This window comes from Felis catus, chromosome B2 (genome assembly GCF_018350175.1).
Source record: "Felis catus isolate Fca126 chromosome B2, F.catus_Fca126_mat1.0, whole genome shotgun sequence".
In the NCBI taxonomy this organism is placed as follows: domain Eukaryota; kingdom Metazoa; phylum Chordata; class Mammalia; order Carnivora; family Felidae; genus Felis; species Felis catus.
The window spans coordinates 21,193,430-21,207,871 of NC_058372.1; the positions used below are offsets into that span (position 1 = coordinate 21,193,430).

The window sequence follows — 14,442 nt, forward strand, 5'->3', positions numbered from 1 at the left end:
GTATCCAAAATAAAGAACTCCGATAAGAAAAAGACCCCTAGAGCTTGATAGACAAACAGGCCAAGTGTACGTATTAGCTTGCTGGAGCTGCCATAACAAAACTCCACAGATCGGGTGACTTCAACTACGGAAATTTATTTTCTCACAGTTCTGGAGTCTGGAAGTCCAAGATCAAGGTGTCAGAAGAGTTGTTTTATCCTTAGGCCTCCCAGATGTCCTTTCTTCCTTATAAGAACACCAGTCATATTGTATTAGGGCCCCACTTTTATGACCTCATTTAACCTTAATTACCTCTTTATAGGTCCTATCTCCAAATACAGTCACACTGTAAGATGCTGGGGGTTAAGCCTTCAGCATGTGATTTTTGGGGAGATTAAATTGAGGCCATAACAGTATCTAACAGGCAAATCACAGAAAAGGAAACCTGCAAGACTATTCAAATGACCACAAAATACCATTTAATGCATACCAGTTTAATATGCGTTGGAGGGACATAGTAGAGCAGATAAACTTCTATGCTCTTGTTGGAAGTATAAATTGGTACAGCTACTTTGGAGGGTAATTTTGCAATGTCTAGTGAAGTTGAAGGTAACATTTTCTATAATCCAGTGATTCTACTTTGAGGTATGTATATCCAGAACCTAGACAAAAATTCTTAGTGTACAAGGAAACATGTATAAGGATGTTTACTGAAGGTTGTTTTTAACAGCAAAATTAGAAACATATCTAACAAAAAGGGATTAAAGTGTAGTCCTTCAGTAAAATTAACCAAATCACAGATATTTACATGGCTAAGTCTGAAAAGCAAAATTTTAAGTGAAATAAAGACTTTTGTATGGATATAAATATATATATGTATATACGTTTTATGTCTAATATATATGTTAGAAATGTAATTTGAGTCTATTTACATACGATTTTAAAGCACGGAAAATAGTACTGTACTGCATATCACCCAGGGTGCTGCATGACATTTTGAAATATTTAGGAAGCTGTGACACTGGACATCTGTTGGACTCCACAAACTACCAGCTTAAGATAGTTTACTATTTCAGTGTAAAACCATACTATAACCCTTTCTATAAAGTATTATTTGCAAAGCTGGGTCTTTGAAGGTTGCTGTGATAAAATGCAAGTATTGTGCAAAAATCAATGTAGAATAGAAAGTGATGGTTGGCATTGTCCTATCTGATTCCAAGATTTGAGACATGTGATACCCAGTAGTGCATCCAAGTAGTAAGTTCAATTGTATGAGAATAAAATAAAGCATTATATTTTTCTTTCAGTTTGTGTGTAATTTTCAAACATCTAAGTTGTTGCGACAAATACTGAAGTTGAGCTTCACTATTTAATAAATGGAACTGTTAGGTATTTCTTTCCAATTCTTGGAAGTTGATATATATTATTTAAGGTACATAATTGAGTAATGAAAGCAGAAAAATATGGGTGGAAAGAATAAATACATACCAGCTTTCGTAGTTATCTCTCAAGAGGGGGAAAGGAGGGAATTTAGATAGAAGGAGACATCATTAATTAGTTTTGTAACATTTTATTGCCTATTTGCTTCTGATTTTTATCTTTTTAATTTTTAAAATGTTTACTTATTTTGAGGGAGGGGGAAAAAGAGTGAGGGAATGCTGAGCATGAGTGGGGGAGGGGCAGAGAGAGAGAGGGAGAGAGAGAATCCCAAGCAGGCTCCACAATGTCAGCCCAGAGCTCAACTTGGGGCTCAAACCCTAAGATAATGACCTGAGCCCAAACTAAGAGCTGGACGTTTAACCAACTGAACCACCCAGGCATCTCTACTTCTGATTTTTAAAAATTTCTTGGGGCACCTGGGTGGCTCAGTCAGTTAAGCATCCGACTTCAGCTCAGGTCATGATCTTGCAGTTTGAGAGTTCAAGCCCTTCACTGGGCTCTGTGCTGACAGCTCGGAGTCTGGAGCCTGCTTCGGATTCTGTGTCTCCTCCTCTGTCTTCCCTACTCATGCTCTGTCTCTCAATAATAACTAAACGTTAAAAAATTTTTTTAAAATGTCTTAAGTCTGGATAACTTGTCATGTTGACAAACACAGCATTTAGAAATAGTGTTCTAGAATCCCAGGTGCACCGCCTACCCAACCTGTGACATTGGGCAAGTAAGTGACTTAACATCTCTTATGTCTCAGTTTCGTTATCTGTAAAACAGGGATAATAACAGTGCCTGGCTCAGGGGATTGCTGTGAGATTAACCAAGTTTATGTGTGTTTGTTATTATACTGTTCATTGTGCTTTTGTATTCTTTGGACACATAATCAAAACATTTTAGAATTACAGTACAACAAAAGAATTTTGAAGATATCTTGGAATTTGTTGTAATGGCATTTGACCAGAATGATGTACAAACTTTTTTGGTAGCAGTCATTTGAGAACTTCTGGTCTCCCTGTAAAAAGTGGTTTATTTTGTTTGCTAGCACTAAGTCATGCTGAAATACACTCAATAAAAAAATGTTGACATAAATATAATTTTAAAAAGACTCCCAACAGTGTATTTCATAAATGCAAATATAACTGTTAGCATATAAATGTATGGACAGCTAATTCTTATTTCCATCTTTCTCTTTCTAATGAGATTTCAACACTGGAAATGACTCACAGAATGTACTACCTCAACTAGTTGACCCCAGCACTTCTTCCTTCAGACAATTTGAACCCATTTGCAAATTTCATCACACAGAAGCATTTAGTAATGAAATGATAACATTTCAAAATCTGGAAGAAGGCTTACCTTATATAGTACAACCCGAAATGCAAATTCATGTGTATTATTGTGCAAAAGACACTAATATAAAGGAAGATTCATTTAAGGAAGAAAATTCACTGGGAACTAGCACTTCTACAAATGAAGAGCAATTTGCTCATAAATGTGTCATACAACCTTCTAGAAGTCCACCTGTAGTCCACGGCAGTGGAGAGACAGTGAAATTCATGGAAATGTCACTGGCTAAAAGTGCTGCCATGGAATCTGCCCTCAAACCTAGTCAACCTCAGAGCTTCTGGTATGAGGAAAATGTACCCAGTGATGTTGACAAACCGTTTTACGAAGAGAACGGCTTTAACCAGCTTGATCTGAAAGCTAATTATGCAACAGAGAAGGTAAATTTTGGGGTGGTCAATATAGCTTGTGGAGTATTAAAATATGTGCTTTCAAAAAAAACCCCAAAACTATGTATATAATTTTAGACTTTTCCAAGTACCACTAAATAATCTAATAATCAGCAAGAGGGACATTGCTTCTCTGGAGAAAATACCTTCTGAGATCTTAATCAATTTAGAAACAGATTTTTCTATTAAAATCATGTCCATACATGGAGATTAGCCCTACTGAATGGTCATGTCTTTGAGGACCAAGGCTCTGTCTTACTCATCCTTTTATGTGTCTTAGCATCTACATGGTGCCTTGGCTTTTATATTTGTGAATCAAATTGGCTGGAACTCAAGAGTTTACAGTAAGAAAAAGATTGAGAAGAGGAAGAAGGATGGAGGTATTAAGTTATTTGACAGGAAAATCTTAAAATTTTTCTATCATGAGGGATTTCAGTTAACAAGTATAAAATGTTAGTTTTTCTACCAAAGTGAAAATACTAATTTGTCTTTTGACTTATTGATTCTGGGCATACATGTAGTATCCTAAGAACACTGAAGATGCCACTAGTATAAATTCTATGTGCTCTCTGAAAAATTTTTAAAAGTAATATAATGGTATGGGCAAATATAATCCAAGAATAGTAAAAATAATACCTTTTTATTTTAAGTCTGATGAGAAAAGCTATGACTATTTTTCATTTCCAAGTATGAGCAGTTTTTTTGTTCATTTATTTGGAAGCATTATTTAAAAGAGAATTTTATTTCCCTGTATTGATTCTGGAAAATGGCATTTAAAAAATCTGCTTAATTAGCATTTCTCAAGATTGCTCCTTCCTATTTCCACTGCATTTAGTCATTTTTTCAGTCAATAAATACTTTCTGGAACCTATTCTGTGCTAGGCTATGCTATGTATTGATTATATAATGGTTTTAAAGAATGTGGTTTTTGTCCTCATGAAAGTAACACCTTAGTAGAGGAGACTCACATTAAAGAATCACACAAATAAATGTAAACTTTCAACTATGATAAGGCTCTGAGTGGTTACATATAAAGTGTACGTAAAGTGTAGATAACGTGCTATAGTATTACATATAAACTGTAAGCTGCAAGGATGGTAAGAGCTGTGAATAAAATGACAGGAGTCTTACTGTCCTAGTCAGCGAGTTTGGGGGAGGCTTCCGGAAGTAGTGGTCATTGAGCTGAGCTCTGAAGGATAAGTTAGGAGTTAAGGAACTGTGGGTGGGAGAGCATTCCATGCAGAAGTAACATGTGGAAAACCCTGTGGCTTCAGGGAACATGGCACCCACTAGTACCTGACAGAAGCCTGGATTGAAGGAGGCATGTAGTAGATGAGGACGAAAGGTAGCCTTAGGCAGCAAGACCAGATAGTAGAACCTGTAGGCCTCTGTAGGGATAGTTGTTTTTATCCCAGAATGATAGTAAACCATTAAAAGAGAGGTCCAGTGACACCTGAGTGGCTCAGTCAGTTAAGCTTCCGACTTCAGCTCAGGTCATTATCTGGCAGGTTCATGAGTTCGAGCCCTGCATAGGGCTCAGTGCTGACAGCTCAGAACCTAGAGCCTGCTTCAAATTCTGTTGTCTCCCTCTCTCTCTGCCCCTCCCGAGCTCACACACTCTCTCTCTCAAAAATGAATAAACATTAAAAAAAAATACAGGGGTCCAATATCTCTAAGTTCTAGGAAGTTATACAGCCCACCCTTGCAAATATCTTTTACAGGATTTTTTTTTTAAATTTTTTTTTTTCAACGTTTATTTATTTTTGGGACAGAGAGAGACAGAGCATGAACGGGGGAGGGGCAGAGAGAGAGGGAGACACAGAATCGGAAACAGGCTCCAGGCTCTGAGCCATCAGCCCAGAGCCTGACGCGGGGCTCGAACTCACGGACCGTGAGATCGTGACCTGGCTGAAGTCGGACGCTTAACCGACTGCGCCACCCAGGCGCCCCTCTTTTACAGGATTTTTAATGTCATATTCATTTCAGTATTTTCTTACTACAACTTATTGTCCTTTGAAAAAGCCCCTAAAACCTGTGTTGTGGGCAGAAAGTCAATGGCAAAACATGTTCGTCTGACATTCTTACATTCACAGGAGTCATAGCAATGAGATAATGGTTTAGCAGGCAATAAAAGTAGTTTTCATTCAGGGGAGCCTGGGTGGCTTAGTCAGTTAAGCACCCAGCTCTTGATTTCAGCTCAGGTCATGATCTCACGGTTGTGGGATCGAGCCCTGCATTGAGCTCTGCACTGAACCTCATGCCTGCTTAGGATTTTCTCTTTCCCTCTCTGCTCCCCCTCCCCCATGTGTCTGTTCCCTGTCTCAAAAATAAATAACAGCATTTTTTATTTTTTATTTTTTAATGTTTATTTTTGAGAGAGACAAAGTGTGAGTAGGCAAGGAGCAGACAGAGAAAGGGAGATACAGAATCCAAAGCAGGCTCTAGGCTCTGAACTGTCAGCACAGAGCCCGATGTGGGGCTTGAACTCACAAACTGTGAGATCATGACCTGAGCTGAAGCCAGACATTTAACCGACTGAGCCACCCAGGCACCCCAAATAAATAAATAAACATTAAAAGAAAGAGGTAGTCTTCATTCAGAAGAGGCCTCACAGACTGTAGGGTAATTGATAAATTTGTTTTAATTCATTTGAAGTCAAAGAAAGTACATGTGTTCAGAAAATTTCGCACCATAGAAAGTGGTCAGAGTATCAAAGCTGAGTTTTTCTTTTATAAAAGTAAATATGATACCTATCATATACCTACTCTTTGTGCTCTGCTATTGGTGCTATATATATACTTAGCAGTTAATACCTAAGTATGTTTGTTAAATAGGTATTATTGGAAGTGGATATTATCATTGTTAGAGCTGAGAAAACCAAACTAGGGACCTAGGACTTAAGGCCAGCTCTGATTTCAAAATTTATGATCTTTATACTCTTTTTCACTTATTTTATTTACTATAAGATTTCAGTGTCTTCAAAAGGAATCCAGAGTTTCGGGGATATTCCTGAGATGCCAGTCAGTCACCAAAAGGAAGTCACAGTGGAGGACATGGACAGACCAGGGACTGTCTCATATTGGTCTCCTGCAGTCATTTCTTGGAGTAGTGGAGCATCTCAGGAGGACAGCAAGGCACCTGACATGGAGCAGAGTTTGGAGAGCTTACAACCTCTGGAAGAGGACATGGCTTTAAATGAAGTCTTACGGAAATTAAAACATACTAACAAAAGGCAGCAAACTCTGATCCAAGACCTGCAGTGTAGTAACAAGTATTTAGAGAAGAAAGTCGAAGAGCTCCAGAGGCAGACTACCAAGCAGCAGGTGTTCGTTGACATAAATAAGCTAAAGGAAAAGATGGAAGAACTAATTGAAGACAAATACAGAGTGATGCTAGAGAAGAATGATACCGAGAAGACACTGCAGAACTTGCACGAGGTTTTGACTAACACCCAAAAACATCTCCAGGAATCTAGGAATGAAAAGGAAACCTTACAGCTCGAGCTTAAGAAGGTCAAGGGCAATTATGTTCACCTACAGGAAAGGTACATGACTGAAATGCAACAGAAAGATAAAACTGTAAGTCAGTGCATGGAGATGAACACAACCTTAAGTAAGAAAGAAGAGGTAGAGAGGCTGAAGCAGCTCAAGGGAGAATTGGAAAAGGCCACCACTTCTGCTTTGGACTTGTTGAAAAGGGAAAAGAAGACCCGAGAGCACGAGTTCCTGTCTTTATGGGAGGAATTTCAGAAACATGAAAAGAAGAACCTGGAAGAACGACAGAAACTGAAATCAAGACTGGAGAAACTGCTCACTCAAGTTAATAATTTACAGTTCATATCTGAGAACAAGAAGGGGAAGAATGCCAAACTGAAGCAGCAGGTCAGCTCAGTAAAACAAGAAAATGTGAGGCTACAGCAGCAGATTGCAGGGAGCGAGGAGCAAAATTATGCCCCTCGGTTTGAGACGGCTCATTTAAAGGAGGACTCTGGGGAGGCAGTGGAGGCAGATATCACAAAGGTATTGTCACAAATTCAGAATCTCTAATGCAGAATTTCAGGAGTTTCTAACAGTCTGCTCATGCATATTTAGATGCAGCACTTTGTCAGCAGAAAGAATTATTAACAACGACAAAAAAAGGGAGAGTGGAAAAGGTACCACAGATTTGGAGAAGCTTCTCCGGTTCTTGGGTACTCACATTAAAGACAGCTACTTCTTGGATACTCCCCTAAAGAGGCTATTTCTGGCCTCTTGTGACTATTTTGGTAGAGATGAAAATTAACATGGGAATTTTCTGGGTACCTATGACCAATCATCTGAAGTATCCTTTGAGAAAGGGTTTTCTACGTGGGGATCTCTATGTTTTCATGTCACTTCTGCCTATTCAATGATAAAACTAAATAACGCAATTACGTATTTGGTTTACAAAGTAAAACAAAACTATATTATATCACATATTAATTTTATGAAAGTATACACTTTTTGATTGAGGTGTAATTGACCCATAACATCAGTTTCCAGTTTACAACATAATTCGTTATTTGTACGTGTTGCAAAGAGATCACCACAATAAATCTAGTTAACATCTGTTAAAAATAACATGAAAGCCTCATAACAGTACATTTGGAGAGGCTGTAATTTTGCATTCTATGCAGTTCAAATGACTTGGTAGACAAGAACCTGGAAGCATGTCCTGGAAGTGATCATTTTCATAAGCCAGAGCACATCTATTTCAGTTTTGAAGGCTTGTCTTGAGATGTTTATAGTGTAGGGGCACCTGCATGGCTTAGTTGGTTAAACATCCAACTCTTGATTTTGGCTCAGGTAGGATCTCACGGTTGGCAAGATAAAGCCCCAAGTTGGGCTGTACACTGACAGCACGGAACCTGCTTGGGATTCTCTCTCTCTCTGCCCCTCCCACGTGCATTCTCTCTCTCTCAAAATTAATAAACTTAAAAATATTATTTATAGTACAGCCTTATTAATTCTGACTACAGCCTTATTAATTCTGACTATTTAGAAAGAAGGCTAATCTGGGGGCACCTGGGTGGTTCAGTTGGTTAAGCGTCTGACTTCAGCCCAGGTCATGATCTCACAGTTCGTGGGTTTGAGCCCTGCATCGGGTTCTGTGCTGACAGCTTGGAGCCTGGAGCCTGCTTTGGATTCTCTGTCTCCCTCTGCCCCTCCCCTGCTTCTGTTCTCTCTCTCTCAAAAATAAACATTAAAAACTTTTTTAGAAGAAGGCTAATTTTTTTAATGATTCTTAGGAAAATATTGTCTTATACTTAAAAAATTCTCTCTGTGATCTTTTCTCCAGAAAGAAGTTAGGATTTTCTATGCCAGTGGTTCTCAAGCTTTAGCATTCATCAGCATTAGGTGTGAAAATGCAGATTGCTGGGGCCCACCTCAGTATTTCTGATTGAGTAGGTGTGCAGGGAGGAGGGTGGTGCTGAGAATGTGCATTTCTAAGAAGATCCCAAGTCTCACCCATGCTGCTGGTCCCAGGGTCACACTTTGAGAACCACTAACCTAAGCAGAGATGACCTTAAGTTTAGCTGCTAACCAAATCATGACAAATTTTGAATTGGTAAACTCTGAATAAGTTAGTACAACTGTACAGAGGTTTATCACAGTATATATTTTTTTCTTGAGTTTTCTTTTCTTTTCTTTTTTTTTTTTTAATTTTTTTTTCAACGTTTATTTATTTTTTGGAACAGAGAGAGACAGAGCATGAACGGGGGAGGGGCAGAGAGAGAGGGAGACACAGAATCGGAAACAGGCTCCAGGCTCTAAGCCATCAGCCCAGAGCCCGATGTGGGGCTCAAACTCACGGACCGCGAGATCGTGACCTGGCTGAAGTCGGATGCTTAACCGACTGCGCCACCCAGGCGCCCCTCTTGAGTTTTCTTTAAAAAAAAAAAAAAAGTAGTGGTGCCTGGATGGCTCATTCAGTTAAGGGTCTGACTTTGGCTCAGGTCATGATCTTGCAGTTTGTGAGTTCCAGCCCCACATTGAGCTCATTGCTGTCAGCCTGTTAGCCCAGAGATCGTCTGCCCCTCCTCTGCTCATGCTCTCCCCCAAATAAATATTTTTTTTTAAAAAAGGAAAGTTCTTTGTTTTATCTTGACTAATAAATTTCTTTAATATCCCTAAGTCATCCTTACTCTGCTTTTAGTTTTGCTTTTCATGAACTCTAGGTCTGTTTTCTTAAAAGTGTGGTCTGGGAATGTCCATGAGATCAAAAGTATTTTCATAGTAATAGGAAGATGTTATGCCCTTGCCAGTCTCATTTTTTTCACAAGTGCTCCCAGTGGCATTTTCTAGAAACTGTTGATCATTGCTTTTATGGCTGCTCAATGTGTGAAACAGATGTAAGAATCATGCTGTCTTCTATGAAGTCAGCATTATAGATACTTACAAAAATGTAAAAGATGCCACTCTTTCCACTAATTTTTTCCTTTGGAAAATGTGGTAATTTCATATTAAAATTGTTATTTATGTTGACACAAAGGATTTATTGTTATTTGAATAGATTAGTAAAAATTTTTATTTTATTTTTTTAATGTTTATTTTTGAGAAGGAGAGAGAGAGAGAGAGAGAGAGAGAGAGAAAGAACATGCACACAGAGAGTGGGGGAGGGGCAGAGAGGGGAGACACAGAATCCAAAGCAGGCTCTGGGCTCTGAGCTGTCAGCCTAGAGCCTGACATGGGGCTCAAACTCATGAACTGTGAGATCATGACTTGAGCCAAAGTCGGATGCTCAACCAACTGAACCACCCAGGTGACCCAGTAAACATAATTTTTAAATGTTCTTAGTCATAATTTCTTTTTTTTTAAAGTTTATTATTTTGAGAGAAAGCATGTGCATACACACGCACCAGTGGGGGAGAGGCAGAGAGAGAAAGGAGAGGGAAAGAATCCCAAAAAGGCTCTGCACTGTCAGTGTGGAGTCCAACATGGGGCTCGATCCCACCAACCTGAGCCAAAGTCTGGAGTGGGACGCTTAATCAACTGAGCCACCCAGGCACCCCCTCAGTCATAATTTCTAATACAAAAAATATTGATAGATATAACCCATATAAACAAAAGGCTTTTTGGATTCTTATTAATTTTTGAGTCTATAAAGGGGTCCTGAGAATCAGAAGTTTGAGAACCACAGCTCATAATTTTGTTTTTTTTAAATATTAACATTTATCTCCAATTTCGTTTGTTTTTAATTTTAGAAAGAGAGCATGAGCAAGTGGGGAAGAGGGACAGAGGGAAAGAAAGACTCTTAACCGGACACAGGGCTCGATCCCACAACCCTGGGATTATGACCTGAGCCGAAATTAAGGGTCAGACACTCAACCAGCTGAGCCACTCAGGTGTCCCCCTATCTCTTCAAATTTAAATTTGAGTGCCACGTTGTTAGGGCTGCTCAAAGTTTTAAAGAGTGGTATTTAATTCAGAATTCTACTTAAAGAGCAATCCAGACTCTCTGTCTTTATTGTAACACCTCTGAATTGTGTACACATAGGATGCAAAGATGATACATTCTAATTTGTTCCTGAATTGCTCACCTTGTGAAGAAGAAAGCCTGAATCCCCCAGATGTGCAAAGAACCTCTCAGCTGGTCTCCAAACTTCACAGTCTTCTGGCTCTGGTCATAGGACTTCTCACATGTCAGGTAATTTAAAAAATTCATATTTTTTATTGGGGAAGGAAGAAATATAGAAGTTGGACTAAACCAAAGAAGCAATATAAAGCGTTGGAGTTAAGTCATAGGAGAAAAAAATGGAAGACAAAATTCAGACCTCCTCCTGCTTCTTTTTATCTTTCTTTAACACCTAATTCCCACAAGTAAAATAATATAATCAGATACAAGATAAAGGCACCAGAGAAAACCTTTTATTCGGTACTTCTTACATGTCATGGAAACTCTATCAGAGTGATAGTCTTGTTCTCTGGTTCAGTTGGTTCCTAGTGATTAGTGAGTGTTCCCATCATGGAGCTATTTGCCCAATCTAAAATTTAGCTTTTGGGCAGGGGGAGAGCAGCGGGGAGTTGTATACATTAGTGGAATGAAGAATGAAATTAGTGTAGGTGAGTTTAAATTCTGACTTCACCACTTTCTGGCTCTGTGACTTGGCCCAAGTGACTTTGCCTTTCTCAGCCTCAGTTTCTGCATTGTAAGTAGGGGAAATGATACTTTCCCCTGCCCTGGGAGGTTACAAGCACTACATTTAATGAGAGATGAGAGTACAGAGCATGACATTTGATAGCTTCTCAAATGAGCTAGCTGTCTTTCTTCCTCTTCATTATTGTCCATTTCTTTGATCTTGGGTGTAGTCATCAGAGCCCAAATTGGGGGGCATGGTCTGTGATGTTCCTGATCCAACACAACCCTTATTTCTATTGTGTTTTAGCTAAAGTTTGTTGAATGCTAGCATTTATTTAATGCTAGACACTGAGCTGAGCATTTTATGTAGAGATCACAAAGTGGCAGCATACAGACTATATCCACCTAAAGTTTTGTTTTTATATATGTGACTCTGAATGTGGCACAGACTCTCCTTAGCTGCAAACTTTTCCAGCCTACTTTGTTCCTTCAAACATTTGCTTACTTACTGTAAGGCTTGGCTTTCCACCATGTCATTGGAGGCTGCTTCTCCACCACACCTCCCCATGAAGAGTGTGTCCTCATCCCTCTTGTTGGTGGATGTCATCCCACACCAAATATTATCTGTTTGCTTATTCTGTGTCTCCCACCCCCACCAGAGTGGAAGGCTTCAACATCAGAAACGTGGTATGTTGTATGCCCCGTATCTAATTCTGATGAAGCCCTTAATCAGCACTCAACAAATATTTGTTGACTTTCCAACCTGTCCTTGGAGGCATTTAAATTTACTGTCCCTGCCTTTCATGGGTTATCTCATCCAATCCTTATGTCAGTCTTTATATTCTCAGGCTTAAAAAAAATGGAAACAAAACATGGAAAAACAAACTGGGACTTAGAACTGTAGGGTGTCTTGTCCAAAGTCTTACATAGGGTTAAGCAACAGAACTCAGATACAAACTCAGGCAGTCTGACTTATGCACACAGTTTTGGCCCTGAGGTTATACATACAAATACCTTCATTATAGGCACCTAGAGCTTCAGTATTGTTGGGGATGTCTGATTACTCTGCTGTTAGATATAGCAATTTGGCTGAAATTTGGATTCGTAAACTGACCGGGCTAGGCTAACAGATGTTCACCTTATTATAGGTGAGTATTAACTTCCCAGAGATTATACCAATCTGTCCCAAAGCCACTTACATACAAGTGTGAATCTATAAGAATTCTTTCTTATAACCCTTTATTAGGTGTCTTATGGATGAGTAATTGAGTTCAATATTATTTTATCTCTTTTGGTTTGGTTAGGTATTATGGAATTGTGTGTGTGTGTGTGTGTGTGTGTGTGTGTGTGTGTGTGTGTTTTCTGTCCTTCTTTTAGCTTTAATGAAAACTTTTTAATATAGCTTCTCAAACTATTACCCTTTAGGACATTACTACTACTGATGCTGAATATTTCAAAGATTGTGAGAAAATTAGTGATATAATGCTACAAAAACTGAAGCACTTCCATCTTAAAAAGAAAAATTTAGATAGAAAGGTACTGTATTTATTCTTTATTCTAAAACCTGTATCATTTTTTGTGAAAATAATAGTCAAAGAGAAAGGTAACATAAAACTCTCCAAATTTTGATTTTTTTAAAAGAATCATTTTGGAGGACCAGATTAGTTTTACTATGGCCCTAACTAAGGAGATACATTGTTCAACAATTGGCTTGTTTTATAACTTAAGTTTGTATTACAAAATATTATTCATCTACCAAAAAAAGGTATGATTATTTTTTCCACTTTTGCATGGCACTACTGATTCTTTTTTTTTTTTTTAATGTTTATTTTTGAGACAGAGAGAGAATGAGCACAAGCCAGGGAGGGGCAGAGAGAGGGAGAGAGACACAGAATCCGAAGCAGGTTCCAGGCTCTGAGCTGTCAGCACAGAGCCCTATGTGAGGCTCAGACTCAAACCACGCGATTGTGACCTGAGCCGAAGTCAGATACTTAACCGACTGGGCCACTCAGGCGTCCCAGCACTACAGATTCCTGAAGAACAGTGTATTTTGATATCCCGATAGTGGTTTCAAACTTTATCACTTGGAATAGTGCATACATTGAAAACCAGTCATTTTATTTTTCAAGTGGCACAAGCATAAGGGAAGAGATTCCTGGAATTTCTTCAATTATTCTTTTCTTGGTACAGTGGTACAGCGATGGAGGAACAGATTAAGAGAGTAAGTGAAATGGGGAAGGTAATACCAGGATGTTAACTTCTGCCAGTTTTCATATGAGAAGAAAACAGAAGTGACAAGTTTATCAGCTAACGGAATAAAAATATACTCAAGTATGGGATCTTGGATTGTAGTAACAAACTCAGTCCTATATTATCAGGAAATTACTTCTCTGAACTGGTGTGGGTAGAAATTTATGCAGGTATTCTGGGGAGTCTCTTTGTCTTCTAGTTCACCTGTAGAGAAAAGGATCAAGGAATAACAGATATGCAGAGAAACAGATACATCCTCCATTTTTTAAGCCACCCTTCAAAAATAGGCCCCATTGATGGGGCACCTGGGCGGCTCCATTGGGTAAGCGTCCAGCTTCGGCTCAGGTCATGATCTCACGGTTTGTGAGCTCGAACCCCGCGTCAGGCTCTGTGCTGACAGCTCAGAGCCTACAGCCTGCTTCAGATTCTGTGTCTCCCTCTCTCTCTGCCCCTTCCCCACTTATGCTCTGTCTCTCTCTGTCTCTCAAAAATAAATAAATAAATAAATAAATAAATAAATAAATAAATAAATAAATGTAAAAAAAATAAAATTAAAAAAAATAGGCCCCATTGAGGGTTGGAGCAGGATGTTACAAAAATACAATGTCAGATGTTTGTGTTCTTTTGGTAAATTTACTGAAATATTGGCAGGTGAAATGATGTGGTGTCTGTGATTTGACTTAGTGAAGGGGAGGATTGGAGTGGGGAAGACATGGTTGGGGATATAAATGATACAAGATTGGCTGCTAACCGTCAATAGTCGAAGTTGGGTGATAATTAAATGAAGGTTCGTTCAAGTTTTTTCTCTATTTGTATTGGAAATTGCTCATAATAATAATTCTGTGCTTCATAGTTTACCTCACTGATTTTTACAGAAGTTTGAATTTTGAAGATTAAGATTTATTGTTATTATACTGAAGGAACAAATTTACAAATAAGAAATGATTATAAA

At 38.7% G+C, this 14,442-nt stretch overlaps 1 protein-coding gene and 1 long non-coding RNA gene across 13 annotated transcripts in view; one reads left to right on the forward strand and one right to left on the reverse strand.

The window, feature by feature from the left end:
* CAGE1 (cancer antigen 1) overlaps window positions 1-14,442 on the forward strand; it is a 57,314-nt gene that overhangs the window by 6,246 nt on the left and 36,626 nt on the right. For all 12 annotated transcript variants that reach the window (XM_023253703.2, XM_023253705.2, XM_023253698.2 and 9 more), the window contains 4 exons: window positions 2,611-3,134; window positions 6,110-7,162; window positions 10,659-10,808; window positions 12,666-12,776. In XM_023253703.2, coding sequence (XP_023109471.2) covers window positions 2,611-3,134; window positions 6,110-7,162; window positions 10,659-10,808; window positions 12,666-12,776 — 1,838 coding nt within the window. The remainder of the gene's footprint in view (window positions 1-2,610; window positions 3,135-6,109; window positions 7,163-10,658; window positions 10,809-12,665; window positions 12,777-14,442) is intronic.
* Window positions 13,358-14,442, reverse strand: part of LOC123385310 — a 46,396-nt gene continuing 45,311 nt past the window's right edge. Inside the window, exon 3 of the long non-coding RNA XR_006597577.1 lies at window positions 13,358-13,694. This is a non-coding gene — a long non-coding RNA (uncharacterized LOC123385310). The remainder of the gene's footprint in view (window positions 13,695-14,442) is intronic.